Source organism: Mus caroli, chromosome 15, assembly GCF_900094665.2.
Source record: "Mus caroli chromosome 15, CAROLI_EIJ_v1.1, whole genome shotgun sequence".
Taxonomy (NCBI): domain Eukaryota; kingdom Metazoa; phylum Chordata; class Mammalia; order Rodentia; family Muridae; genus Mus; species Mus caroli.
In genome coordinates, this window is record NC_034584.1 from 94068940 (window position 1) to 94084074 (window position 15135).

At 46.6% G+C, this 15135-nt stretch overlaps 1 protein-coding gene across 2 annotated transcripts in view; it reads left to right on the forward strand.

Annotated features, from left to right (window-relative positions):
• The window catches only part of Higd1c (HIG1 hypoxia inducible domain family member 1C), a 50211-nt gene extending 37552 nt beyond the window's left edge, over window positions 1-12659 (forward strand). The window contains exons 3-4 of one of the 2 annotated variants that reach the window (XM_021183559.2): window positions 3791-3925; window positions 12421-12659. In XM_021183559.2, coding sequence (XP_021039218.1) covers window positions 3791-3925; window positions 12421-12485 — 200 coding nt within the window. In that variant the 3' untranslated portion in view covers window positions 12486-12659. The remainder of the gene's footprint in view (window positions 1-3790; window positions 3926-12420) is intronic. The other variant, XM_021183558.1, reaches the window with a different exon arrangement.
• The last annotated feature ends 2476 nt before the right edge of the window (window positions 12660-15135 follow it).

Genomic DNA, 15135 nt, shown 5'->3' on the forward strand with positions numbered 1-15135 from the left:
TTTTTTTTTTTAAGATTCATTTATTTCATGTGTGTGAGTGCACTGTCTCTGTCTTCAGACACACCAGAAGAGGGCGTCAGATCCCATTAGAGATGTTTGGGAGCCACCATGTGGTTGCTGGGAGTTGAACTCAGGACCTCTAGAAGAACAGTAGGTGCTCTTAACCGCTGAGCCATCTCTCCAGCCCCTTTTTTTGTTTTTTGTTTTGTTTTGTTTTGTTTTTTTAACAAGAACAATGTTTTTTATCCTTCTCTGATTTAGTCCTTAACCGGTGATGAGAGAAATAAAGCCAAAGCTATGTGTGCTAGGATGCTGTGCTGGACCACTCAATAGCATGAGGCCTGACCAAGATGAGAGCCTTGAAGCATACACAGTCCAAGGCTCAGGAAAACCACAAATGACAACCATCCCAACAGGCTCAGGTTTTCCTAGTCAAAGCCCAAACTAAAATGCTGAACCTGAAAATATCGTTATTTTTAGTTTAGTTTAAGTTAGTCTGGCTTAGGTTTTTGAGACAAGATTTCACATAGCCCAGGGTGCCCAAGCAGCCTACACTAGCCTTGAACCCCTGGGCCTTCCTCCCACACTGGGAGCAGAGGTATGGGCTATCTCACCTAGCTTAAGGATCCCAATTAAAAGCTGCTCTCTCTGTTCATATGGCCCAGCAGTGCTGACCATGCAAGTCTGGCGTCCTGAGTTCAATCCCTGGAGTCCACATAAATAATGCTTACAATCTGAGTGGCCACAACGTGGCTGCATCTGCCCACTTGCTCAAGTCTTTGACTGCTTCCTTTCTGTCTTTCGGATCAGTCCTATCCCAAGTGATCAATGCTAAGAAAACACTTTGGATCAAGGAGTTTACATGGTTAGCTTTGTGTGCCTGTAGAACTAGGGAGGCAGCAGAAGCCGCAACAGATCCTTGTATAGCAATTAAGGCTGAATGCCTAGGGTGAGGTCAGCTATCAATCATTTAGGCCATAAAGGGAAATTAGTGGCTTGCTTTACTACACACATAATAGGGACTTCACACAGAGTCTGTGAGAAATGGACACGTAGCATGACGTAAGGTGGCTAACATATAGTGAGAAAAAAATGTCAGGATGCATGGTGGAATTTATACAATTAATCCAATGATGATCCTATAGGAAATGTTATATAAGACCCATATTAGCAGTTCTTGTATCCCCTGTGTCCCCTGGGTATAGATTGGCAAAAGGTGAAGTGACACAGAATTAAGAGTCTGCCAGGTGCACCAGGAACCATGTCCTCAGTGTCTTCTTTTGATGGGGTGTCTGACAGAGGTGGGGCCCGGGGATGCTGAAGGTGCACCAGGAACCATGTCCTCAGTGTCTTCTTTTGATGGGGTGTCTGACAGAGGCGGGGCCCGGGGATGCTGAAGACTGGGGTGGGCAGGAGGACGTTGGAGGGGTGGAAGTCTCTGCCTCAGAGTCAGTGGGGGAAGCCTGGGACAATCAACTTGTCTGGCTTCCACAGGGTCCTGTGACAATATACAAAGAAAGCTTCCCCTGGAACGAATCGTCCAGTCTTCTCTATCATCCAGACAGGGTTTCTCTGTGTAGCCCGGGCTGTCCCGGAACTCACTGTGTTGACCAGACTGGCCTTGAACTTAGAAATCAGCCTGCCTTTGTCTCCCCAGTGCTGGGATTAAAGGACTGTGCCACCACTGCCCACATAGGAGACCATTTTATCTTATTAAATGTTTGAAGTAAATTTTATTTTCAAAAATTTTTTGTTTTATTTTTAAATATGTATTATATATATATATATATATATACACATACACACACACACTGTAATTGTCTTCAGACACACCAGAAGGGGGCATCAGATCCCATTACAGATGATGAGCCACCATGTGGGTACTGGGAATTGAACTCAGGACCTTAACTGCTGAGCCATCTCTCCAGCCTGTATCACATATTTGAAAGCCTCCCCAGATCAGGCAGAAGCATAAATAAGATGAGAATAAGTATCCACATATATGTGAACAGTGGCTAATTTTCCAAACAACAAGACAGGTGAGATGCCTATTTGCATAAATCTCAAGGATGCAGGCCCAAGGCAGGAAGGGGTTAACTCCCAATGGGAGCATGAGTGGGGGCGGGGCATGTTACACCATTCCACAGGGTTGTAAGGGCAGCTTCCCAGAGTCCAGCAGTGATTTGATGATGTAATGCATGGCTCTGCTGAGCTGCCTCCATAGGAAAAGCAACAGATTTTGTCAAGGAATCAAACGTATGCTTACCTTCAAGCACAGGACCAGGAACCAGGACGTTGTGACTCAGGAAGAAAGACAATGTCTAGGTTGAGGTGTGACTTTAACTCTGGAAGTGAGGCTAGAACAGTGTATGGACTAGAAAACAGTGGGACACAGCGTCGATGGAGAGATGATCTCTGGCCTTGTGACTCTCACTGTTCTGGGGTCTGGAAGCTGATGGCTTCTGGAAATTTACCTCTCTCTTGCTATTCTGTGGCTAAAAGCTGCTCCTTTCTGGAGATTCATTCCTGCTGACAGCAGCAGGGGATTAAGAAAAGAACTTAGTTGCTTGGGTCATTTTCTCTTTGACTTTCAGGGCCTTTCACTAATCAGGTGAGAGGCTCAGAGTTCGTTAACTCCTTGTGAGTCAGATTGAAAGGAAGAGAGTCAGGCACACAGAAATAACACACGTATATCAGCTCCATAAGTTCATTATAAGTTTAAAGCAATAATTTTCCTGTCCTAAGTTTTAGCACGGTTTTGTCAAGAGACAAACCATCTGCCTTGTGTCTCATTACTTTGAAGTCTTGTATAGATAGACTGGCTCATCATTTATTTTCTGTCCTTGCACCTACAGTAAGTTGTCCATCCCCAGTTTCTGACATTTAGTTACCAGATAGAGGCCTCGTTCATAGCCTAGAAGGAATGTTTTCCTTGATTGTAAATGTGTTCCAAGCCTGCTTTCTTTTTCNAATGCAATCAGCTCAGGACACATGAAGGTTCACAGAGCTCTATCTGCAGCTTNTATTCTATAGAGGGCTTAAAATTACTTGTACCAATTCAGGAATTATGAAGTCATCAGTTCGCCTACACAGCATTACTACATGAAAGTACATCTTCCTATTGATCCTGCAGGAGATCACTCAATAGTGTGGGCTGATGCCCAGAATCATTAGGCCATGTAACAGTAACAGGAAAGGCATCTCAGCACCGAGAAGCAAACCTGGGCTGAAGTCTCTGAGGACCCTGCATCTCAGAGCTCACCCATCTCAGCCATGCAAAAGGGTGGACCATCTCCAGAAAACTTACTTGGCTAAAATAGCCTTTCCTAGATGGCTTTTGACATACTGTAATGCAGATGTTTCAAAATCTAAAACACCCACAACCCTCACTTCTGACCCTAGTGTGATGGATGAAGGTTACTGATTCTACATCTTGTCTGTATTCTGGGTAATTATCCTTTACACGCATGGACTTTCACTTGGCTAAGGGGAATGCTTGCCTCTTGTTAATCTAATTCATGTCTGTTTTAAAATAGTCCTTAAGCTTTGTTAAGGATTTTTAACAAATGGGTTTCTTTTTTAAATACATAAGTTATCTTTATGTTCACTGGTGATTTACCTGCCTGTCTGTCTGTGTGAGGGCATCAGATGCCCTGGAACTGGAGGTACAGATAGGTATGGGCTGCCATGTGGGTGCTGAAAATAGAACCGTGGTCCTCTGGAAGAGCAGCTAGTGCTCTTAACTACTGGGTCATCTCTTGAGCGCCCTAATTCATCTTTAAATCCACAGGCATGGCAGGCTTTGTGGCTGTGCTGTCCTACGGTCTTTACAAGCTAAATTCCAGAAGAGAGCAGAAGATGTCCCTTCATCTCATCCACGTGCGGGTTGCGGCCCAAGGATGTGTGGTGGGAGCCGTGACTCTAGGTAAGCTGCCTGCCTCTTCTTAGGTCTGGCTGTCCTCCACGTGTGTGTGTTTTGTTTTACTTATTCTGTAAATTCTTTTTTTTTTTTTTTTTTTTTTTTTTTTTTTTTTTTTTTTTTTTTTTTTTTTTTTGGTTTTTTTCGAGACAGGGTTTCTCTGTGTAGCCTTGGCTATCCTGGAACTCACTTTGTAGACCAGGTTGGCCTCGAACTCAGAAATCCGCCTGCCTCTGCCTCCCGAGTGCTGGGATTAAAGGCGTGCGCCACCACGCCCGGCTTATTCTGTAAATTCTTGGCAGAAGATAAATATCGGATTGAAATGATATGAGATAAAGAGATTCCCTTGGGTGCTGGAGAGATGAGGCAGTTAAGGACACTGACTTCTCTTGCAAAGGATTCAGCACCAATTTGAAAGCTCACAACCATCTAATTCTGAGTGTTCTGGCGCCCTCTTCTGGTTTCTTTGGGTGTCAGGCATATCTGCAGTGCAAGTTCACACATTCAGGAACTCGTGTACAGAAAATAAAAAGGGATCTTTATGAAAGCAAGCTGACATAGTTGAGGCCTCTCAATTTCTTACGATTTTCGCCTGATAAAATCCAACAAAATTGCCAGACATGAAAGGGATGGTGGTCACCTTCTCGGGCAGCAGTTCCCAACCTTCCCAACACTTTGACCCTTTAATACAATCCCTTGTGTTGTGGTGACCCCAAATATAAAATTAATAACTGCAACCTTGCTATTGCTTTGAGCTGCAAATATTTTATATGCAGGAAACCTGATACATGACCCCTGTGAAAGGGCCATTCAAAGGGTTCGAAACCCACAGGTTGAGAACCCTGGCTCTAGAGGAAGGTGCTGGCATGGCTTGGCTCTACACAGCTCCACTAACAGCAGTGGCTGTGCCCCTCAGCCTGTCTCATGAGCAGATGAGGAAGCCTCTTAGAGGCCAGAGATCTAAACAGCCTTTTTACTTTCGACCCAGCAATGAAGCTTTGCCCAGTGGCCGACATGCTTAGCAAGGGAAGATTAGTCTTGATTAGAAAGATTAGTTAGAAAGAAAAGATTAGTGGCTTAGTTAGGTTTCTACTGCTGTGATGAACACCATGACTGAAAGGTAAGTTGGGGAAGAAAGTGTTTGCTTGGCTAACACTTCCACACTCTAGCCCATCATTGAAAAAAGTCAGTGCAGGAGCTTAAACAGGGCAGGAACCTGGAGGCAGGAGCTGATGCAGAAGCCACAGAGGGGTATGTAATGGCTTGTTCCTCATGGCTTGCGTAGGGATGGCACCCACCCACAGTGGGCTGGGCCCTTCCCCATCAATCACTGATTATGAGAATGCCCCACAGGTTTGCCTATCTGATCTCCTGGGGGTATTTTCTCAATTGAGGTTTCCTCTTCTAGATGACTTGTGCCAAGTTGACGTAAAACTTTCCAACAGAGACCATTTAGGTTTTGGTCGGCTCCCTGCATTAGCCCTGGCTGGGCTGGAGTTTAAGGTGATCTTCCTACTGCTGCCTCTCAGACGCTGGGATTACAGTTATGTCCCTATGCCTGGCCTGTACTTGTGAGGTTTGTTTGCTTGAGACAGAAAATCTCTGGGCAGTGTAGGCTGCCCTCAGAAATCACTACTGAAGTCCGGGCCAGACTCAATGTAACAGTCCTCCTTTAGTTCTGAGACTGCAGGCAAGTGCCTGATAAGACAGGACACGCAGGGACAATTCAGAACAATCAAACAGGAGCTAGAATACACCAGACAGACTAGATTCCTACAGTGGTTCTGGTTGGCTGTTTCCCTAGGGACCTTTATGAAGCTTATATTTTGCACAGGTGGTACCAAACCCTTTCAAATCTTCCCGCTTCAGGCTTCCTGGTACTGGGATTATGGGTGCACTCCTTGTCTTGCTCAATAGTTTATGCTTAGGTGACCAGATCAGTGTGAACTTTCTAACTTGACAATAGGAACTGTCAGTTCAACGACACCAACACTTCTGCAGGCAAGGCTATCTCATCCAACTAACTGTAACTACGTTTCCAACTCAGCCTGGTAGAACTCAAAGGGGACCCTAATCTCACTGCTGGAGAAGCATACCAAGATGGCTTTTGGGTGCAGTAACTTTACACAGTACAGCTGAGACAGGCACATTAAAAACGTTTACTCAGCCAGGCAGGGCTGCACGCCTTTAATCCTAGCACCTGGGAGGCAGAGGCAGGTGGATTTCTGAGTTTGAGGCCAGCCTGGTCTACAGAGTGAGTTCCAGGACAGCCAGGGCTTCAAAGGCAAACCCTTTCTCAAAAAAAAAAAAAAAAAAAAAAAAAAGTCTTCGTAAATGGCAAACCAAACGAAACCAAAGCCACATTGGCTTGGCGTCATTATCCAGACACCGGGGTCAGTCACAGCCCTGTTCCTGAGGACTTTTTCCCATGAGTGAATGGCTTGCCTTTCAGCAGCAAGGCCCCATTCACACACAGTCTGTGCTTCACAGTTCACTCAGACAGGGGCTCCTTTCTGGCTCTCCTCTCCTGATAAACTTTGTTCCCCGCAGCAATGAGGGCCCCCTGCCACAGCTGAGGTGTTTCTCCTGGGAGAGGGCACCTGGTCACTGGGGTCTAGAGCAGTATAAATTCTTGGCCTCCACACCACAGGGTCAGTTCCCACTTTAGATTCCTGTCTTTGCGGGTCCCAAATCTTATGTTACAATTGTTGAAGTTCCCGAAGTTACCATAGTTGCCTACTTCCCAGCCTCCGTTGTTACTAAACCATTCCTCCAAAACCACATGGCCAAAGATGTTATCACCTCAAACCCAGCTCCAAGGACAACCACTTCCTTTTCCAGAGTTGCCTCGACTACAATAGAGGCAGCACTTCCCAGCTGTGGCCAGCCACAGGCCTGACTTCCAAAGGTTTCTCGTCCACCTTCATGGTCATCAAAAGACACCAAAGCAAAGCCCCTGTCCTTACCACTGCCTGGGCCCGGCTTCAGGGTCTTAGTGTCTCTGACAAAATTAATTCTCACAGTTGAGCGGACATCTTGTCTTGTGAGCATCTTCTCCTGAGCACACGTTGGTTCAGCCACTCTCCCATCCACCTCGCATGCCCCATGTTCCTGGCTCCTTCCAGCTGCTCTCCAGCCCCAGAAGTGACAACCCAAAGCTTTGGGGCCTTTGCTGTTCGGTTCTCCAAAGGTTCGCAGTCTGGCTGCCCCTGTGGGCTTTCAGGAAATGACAGGCACTTTGTTCCCTCAGGAAAAGCTAACCTGGTATTACAGGGGGACATTTTTGTTTGCCCTGTTGGGAGTGGGAGGCAACTCAACTATCGATATGGGGATGCTGCCAAACAGCCTGCAGCAAACAAGGCATCCGACATCTGGAGTAATCTAGCCTCAACTGGCAGCAGCCTTCAGACTGGGAGCCTGCCATGGAGGGAGGCAGGCAGCCAGAGGATGAGGGAGACAGAGAGACTTCAATCAGCCTCCCCCAGTATAGCCACTCCCTTTATCAGGGAGGAGGAAATGCCCACATCCAGGTAGGCCTGGCCACTTCAGGAGTCCTGATAGCGCTCCCTTTAGTCTGAGAAGGATGCGGTGAGCTGCCAGCCTCCCTGGAGACAATGGTGGGACGCTTGTTGCTGTGTCTGGCAACTGTCCAAGAGGTGACAGCATAGGCTAAGCCACGGATCTCAGGCTCTGGTCACCCAGTTCTGGTGGCCCTAGAACTGGCAACCCAGAAGGAAAAAAAGGCTAGACTTGAACTTGAAGCACACAGCAGAAAGCCTGGTGGCCCACTTCTTTCTTTACTTGCATTATCTCACATCCCAAGACCTCCTCCCAACATGTACATCTCACACACACACACACACACTCCATATGTATGCATGTATGTGTATATATATGCATATAAACACATGTATGTACATATACATCTACATATAAACAAACATATTGTAATCATCTCTCTAGCTTTCTCTGAAACAGACCTGCATCAGTTTACCAGGAAACCAGAGAGAAGATAAACACATTTGTGGGGAGTTTTGAAATACCGGCGATAAGCCAGCAGATCCCTGCTCTGGCACAATTACAGTAAAGTGTGGCTCAAATTCTGAGCTGGCAAAGGTCAGTGTGTTTTGCAGAGGGTCTGCTGCACACATAGCCTGCCCCAAGGATGATATTCTCCAATACTGGAGCACGTCACTGGAATGTGTATCCTCGGTAGCTTTCGGTATTCTTTTAAAATGTATTATTATTATTGTGTGCGATGTATGCATGGGTGTATGCACACTCGGCACATGTGTGGAAGTCAGGGGACCACCCAGTGGAGTGGTTCTCTCTGTCCACCGTTCACAGTTTCTGAGGATCACACCCAGATCGTCTGGCTTATGAACTGGATGTCCTCTCGCCAGCACCTGTCAGAACCTCCACACTGGTCCCCAGGCCTGAAGGAAGGACCAAGGTGATAGAGGGCCAAGTGGATACCATTCTAACTATCTGCTTCTACCAAAATGGTAAAACACGCATTACAGTTCTAGAGGCACCGTGGAAAAGAAGTCCCTGGGCTTTGGAGACACCAGCAATGTGTCCCAGTGCCCCCATACAGCTGTTTTGGTAGAAGACAGAACATCTTGGAGCATGCAGCTGGACTTCTACAGAACTGAAGCTATAGCCTTTGGCCACCCAATGACTAGGGAAAGAAAACAGGAGTCCAGTATGATTCCCAANCAGGCAAGATTGCTCAGTGGCTTCAGTTCGAGTCCTGAGACCCACTGTTCTCAGACCCCCACTGTTTGCCCTGTGGCACACACAGGAACACACAATAAACAAATGAGTCCCAAGTTCTTGTCTCTCACTCATACAGAGGATGGAGATCCTAGGTCAAGGCTGAGGGAGAGAGTTCTCATCACACAAAACAGCCAGCACTAAGGAGTGCCCCAATGCCAGTCAGCTGACTGCAGCTAGCTCATTACCTCAGCCTGTTTTCATGAGTCCACACACGTGTGTACTGCACGTGAGACATGTGGGTGCTTCCTATGCCCTCCCTAGTCCCCTTCTCTCCCTGCTTAGTCCCCTTTCTCCCTCTAGACAGTTTTACTTCAACTTTGTGTCCATGGGTGTGTGTGTGTGTGTGTGTGTGGTTTTATACAAAAATCCCAAGAACCGGAAATGAGAGAAAACTCTTGTCTTTTTGAGCTCGCCATAACCTGTTTACCATGACCATCTCCAGCTGCCAACAACAGAAGTTCATTCTATTGGCTGTAAAAACAAACCAATCCCCACACCCCACTGCGTAAATACACCACATTTTCCTTCCCTGTTCACCTGTTGTCATAATGGTTTAATCTTACTAAGAGCTAGCTCAGACTCCACCTGCTGTACTGGGATATAATCCGAGGCTAACCCCTGCATCTGGAGCTGATGTCTCAGATTCCCTGAGGTTAAGGTTGTGGTCCCCCACGGAACTGCTCTCAGTCTCTGATGCCAGCTGGATTCTCATAGGCATGAGCCTCCAGTGTGACCCATGAGGGTCATCAGTAACAGATGCTGTTCTTTGTCCTGCAGTTACAAGCTTTCTATAAGCTCTTTGCCATTCCTGGCACAAGGACCAGAGCAATCCTCATGATACAATAACACATCAGATCTATTTTCTGCGATAGATAGGTCCTGTTATCTTATTGTATAGACTATACATTGTGGCTTACAGAGACACAGGGCCATCACTATAGACTCAAACTGTTAACCTCACATTATACTGACAGAATTCCCCATTCAAATGTCTCCATGACTAGGGAGAAAGCCAGAATATAGAAAGTCCTGGGCTCCAACTGTAACACGGCATAAAAACCAGGCATCATGACATATACCTGTGATGCTAGCACTCAGCTGCAAGCCAGTTCAAGGCTGGCATGGGCTATGTGAGACCTCCACAAACCCTTTGAATTACAGACTCCACATCCTATGTATAAGGAGGTCCTCAGGGATATTGTTAGAGAATACTGTTTCTTGAAAATGAAAACACTAGCCAGATGTGGTAGCTCACACCTGCAGTTCCAACTGTTAGAGAATGATGAAGGATCCCAGGAGTCCAGGAGTTAGAGACCACACAGGGCAAGAGAGCCGGAACCTGTCTTACAAGTAAACAGGTTAAAATGAAAGAGAATGCTCTGCTAATATGTAGGCTATGTATATTAAATTTATAGTTTAAAAATAAATGCACGTGCCTGTAATACTATCTGAGGCAGGAGGATACCACTTTGAGGTTACTCAGAGTCTGGGTTACCTATCAAATCTTGTCTCAAAAAGACACAGTTGTAGTCAACATATTTGTTTACACACAATTCAAAAGTTTGAAGAGGCAGGGGATGGGTTAGAGAGTCAAGGGGATGACTTGGAGAGGCAGGGGATGGGTCAAGATGCAGAAGGATGGGTTGGAGAAGCAGGGGGTGACTTGGAGAGGCAGGGGGTGACTTGGAGAGGCAGGGGGTGTCTTGGAGAGGCAGGGGGTGTCTTGGAGAGGCAGGGGGTGACTTGGGGAGACAGGGATGAGTTGGAGAGGCAGGGGGATGACTTGGGGAGGCAGAGAGTGGGTTGCAGAGGCAGGGGATGGGTCAAAGAGGCAGGGGGATGGCTTAATAGTAAAGTGCTTGCTATGCTAATATGCCTGAGATCAGATTCCCAGAACTCACATAAATCTGGGTGCAGTGTGCCTGTGGTGAGATGGGAGCTGGAGAGATATTCCAGGAGCTTGTCAGTAGGCTAGCCTGGTATATGCAGGATCTGACATCAGAGAGACCCCATCTCAAAGGGGAAGGGGAGAACCAACAGCTGAGGCTGGTCTACCTCCCCACAGGTATGGGACAGCATGCTCACACTCACACAGAAACATACAAACAAAACTTAAACAAAAAGCTTGTAGGGTGTGTGTGTGTGTGCCACTGTTAGTGTATGGGGTTGTAACAGTACAGATATTGGCAGCAGACTATGAGCCCTCCTTAGAGATCTAACTGGATCACTAGAGAGGCAATGAGTGTCTGTGATCATACATTCAGGGAATGTACATTTAGATGGTTGGCAAGAGGCAAGGACAAACTATCTCTAACTCACTAAAAGAAATGAGTCCAAAATTCTCTCGGAACCTGAGATTTTATTCACTTGTGTGTTGAGTCGGGGTCTCACTGTCCAGTGCTAGCCTCAGACCCCCTATGTAGCCAAGGATGGCTCTGAACTTTGGACTTTGCTGACTCTGCCATCTGAATGCTGAGATCACAAGTGTGTGCCATCACACCTGGTTTGTGTGGTGCTGAGAACCAAACCAGGGCTTTGTGCGTGCTAGGCAGACACTCTACCAACTAAGCCACCTCTCCAGCTCTGAGAATGTCATTTCAATACAGTGAGTCCCGCTAAAAAGAAAACATTTTGGCTTGAATTCTAGGCAGCATCAATTCTAGTTATTTTAGTATTTCACTCTAAAGCTTTTTGCAGCTTCTGCCTCAGTTTACTGCCCTGCAGTGCTACAAGAAGAATCCATGGAGCCTTTATCTTCTGTGCATCCCAGAAAGACCACAGAGGGCAGTCTTGGGAGAAGTGAACGATCTAGACAACTAGGTACCCACGCCTTGACAAGGGAGAGAGATCAGAGGGAAATTACATCTGACGCTTGACTCTTCCTTTCGGAATTCACGGCCAAGAATTCTTGGAAGCTTCAACACAGCCCTCGGATTGCTAGCGTCATCTGCCTCATCTCAGAGATAATTCACCTGCTGCTTCTAATCCCCAGAGCAGGCTTCAGTCATGCATATTCCCCGGGGTGCTGAGCACAGGCAGGTGCTGAATGCGTGACTGGCTAACTAAGATACCTGTGTTTGACCAAACTTGCCTAGCTTTTCCCAAGATTGGTTCTGTTGTTGAGGCGGGATTTCATGAAGCTCAGACTGGCCTCCGCCCACAGATGAACTTCCGATTCCCCTGCCTCTGCTCACCAACTGCTACCACTGCTGGCATGTGTCACCGACTTCAGCCAACATGAGTTCAGCCGGTCATGGTGGCACACACTTTTAATCCCAGCACTTGGAAGGCAGAGGCAGGCAGATCTCTATAGTTCAAAGCCAGCCTGGTCTATGTGGTGAGTTCTAGGACATTCAGGGCTACACAAAGAAACACTTGACTCAAGAAAACAAACAGAACAGAAACTTTAATTTGGGGATGGTGTTATGACAGCTTAAGTTCAAAGTATTATTTTCTTTTAAGTTTTTTTTTTTTTTTTTTTTTTTTTTTTTACAGAATTTGTGTTTTTATGAGTTTGGGTTTGTGTGTGCACATGTGCATTTGCCTGTGTCGATGCTGACCCAAAATACTTCAGTGTTATTTGATTCTGCAGCCTTGCTTACTGAGAGTTTCGTTTGTCCATTTCTTTTGCAATAGTGTGCTAGTTTTGGAAAAGTGTGTGGGAAAATGTCAGTGTTTGCTTCTCACGGACACTACTGATTGTGGGTGACTTTTTTCTCCAGGTGTTCTCTACTCCATGTATAAGGATTATATCAGACCTCGGTTCTTCAATGTACCCAAAAAATAAAGCCAGAAGCTGGAAGCAAGGACGGCCGGCTCCTTCAGTGCTGAGCATCAGAAAAAGGAATTCTCATTGTGTTCTGAATCATGCTACAAAGTGTAACTCACGCAGAATCCTCATAGAATCTGTATCTTATGATGCTAAGCGGTTGCTTTCTAAATCCATGCGGTTAGCTGAAAATTACCCTGCTGCTGTCTTTTTCTGACTTAGGCCCCCTGGAGTTCCAGACTTGTGCACACAGGCAGCAGCAATTCCTGCACCAACAGGCTCTGACAGACTTCTAACCAGGCTCTTAGCAAAACTGTGGCTACCCTTCCTTCACTCAGCAAGCGGTGCAGACCAAGTGTGTTTTGTTAGAAAAGGGATCTCGAGGAGGCAAGATGGCTTAGGAATGAAGATGCTTGCTGCCGAGCCTGGCCTCAGTGTGCACTGTGGAACCCAAATAGTGGAAGAAGAGAATGAAGCCGAGGTTACCCTCTGATCCTCACAAGTGTGTGCATCCACACAAACAAGCAAATGGCTGTAGAAAGCGGGCGGGACTGGCTCTTGCAGGGTACCACGGCAGCTCACAACCCCTGCCCAGAGTATGTATACAGTGCACATGCATACATGTGGGTAAATACTCATACTTCAGAAAAGAGAAGGAAAATGGCTTTTCAAAACAGTAGGGCATGATGCTGGCCTAAAACTCTAGGATCCAGAGGCAGGACGGTCACAAGTTCCAGGCTCGTCTGGGGTATACTGTGAAACCCTTTCTGAGTGGTGGGGCAAGATCTTACTATGCAGCAGTGTCTGTGTTCAAAACTGCAATCCTTCTGCCTCACCTCTTCTGCATGGAAGACATCTCTCCCACAGCCTACTTTGCAATGTTCCCGAGTGGAGGAAAAGAACGTATCTATTACTTAAACAGCACTGCCAACTGTGAATCTATCAATAGCCGCAACCCATGCAAACTTACAAACTTGCATGATGTCCACTTGTAACAAGGAAAAGATGTGCGATGCTCTTGTGTTCCCCTGGGCTGGGTAGGTGGGCGGGAGATCCACTGCAGGAGGCTGCTAAGTAGGGTCCCTCTACACAGACACTCCTTAACACTTGAATCTGTAAAATACTTCAGTGGCCTAATGCCGTGTCCCAAACATGGTATCTTCATTGGCTCCCACACCGCCAGCCTGCATGTTCTCCGCCTGTCCTTCACAGTAAGGAGGGCACACAGTCATGTAGCAGGAACTCACTAATTATTTAACTGCATTGCCGCTGACTCTGGCCTACACGGCCGGAGCATCCTTTCTTAATTAAATGGCACAGCGTTTAATCCCAGGGAACAGTGAACACGAATAGTTTTCTCTATACACTGACTATGCTTATGTTTGCAGGCTGTAACGTGTCCTCAAAATGTTCTTGTGTGTGAGGCCTGGTCCCAGCGTGCAAGCTTGAGTCAGGGGAGCCTCTGAAGAGGTGGGATCTAGGGAGAGACGGTCAGGTCAAGGGGAGGGACTGGCCATTCTTATGGAACTACGTTTTCATGAGGGCAAGCTGTTATGAAAGACAGCCCCTCTAGGGAACTAAGGTAGGATAGTCATGGGTTTTAGGTCAGCTGTTGGGGAGGTTGTGGAGGGGGGAGACTATGAATGAATGAATGAATGAATGAATGAGTAAATGAATGAACAAATGAATGAGCAAATGATCTCCTGGCTCTTGGTCCCCTGGTATTGTTCTCTTCCTCTTGCTACTGCCTCACTTGGTACCATCCACCATGGGACAAGAGTCCCTCAGTAGAAGTGCTAGCTAGCCCCATGTCTTTGAACTAGACTGTGAGCTGGATACACTTCTTGTCTGATAAAGTACCCTGTTCTTGGGTATTTTAAGAAACAGATTAATACTGCTCTATAATGCCACTATATACAAAAGCCCAGACTTGTTACCATATAGTAGAAAATTGTGATTGTTACTGGTTCATTGTTTTGGGTATTTTGCGTGCATGTGTGTATGTGTATGCATGTGCTCATGCAAGAAGCTACCAGAGGGCACTGGATTCCCTGGGTCTGGAGTCACTGCTGTGAGCTGCCCTGAGGGTGCTGGGAGTGGCCAGTGCTCTTACCCACTGAGTGACCTCTCTAGTCCCTTGTGCCCTGAGACCAAGATCTTGGCATGTGGCCCAAACTGGCCTTGAATTTGAGATCCTCCTGGCTCAGCCTCCAATCGTTTGAGTAACAAAGATCGCCATGCCCAAGCTGAATGTTTTGTTCAAGTTATATTTTTAACGACTTGTGCATGTGTGTACAGGTGTACAGGAGCCGCAGCATGCGTAGAGATCAGACATTTTGTGAGTTGCTTTTCTCCACCCGAGGGGTCTCTGGGATGGAATTCAGGTCATTAGGCCTGGTGGCAGGTGACTTTAATTACCTCCTGAGCTGTCTTGCCAGCACCATTAACATTTTTTGACTACTTTTTTTGTTTTTTAATGTGTATGTTTTGTCTGCATGTATGTTTGTGTACCACATGCATGTCTGGTGCCTGAAGAGTTCAGAAGAGGGCATCAGATCCCACCCAGGATTTTTAACTGGACACAAAGCCAAGGATGAGCCTGGTCTTTCTGATTCTCTTAGCTCTCTCTCCAGTGTTGAGATGCTGGCGCGCACCACGGGCCTCATTT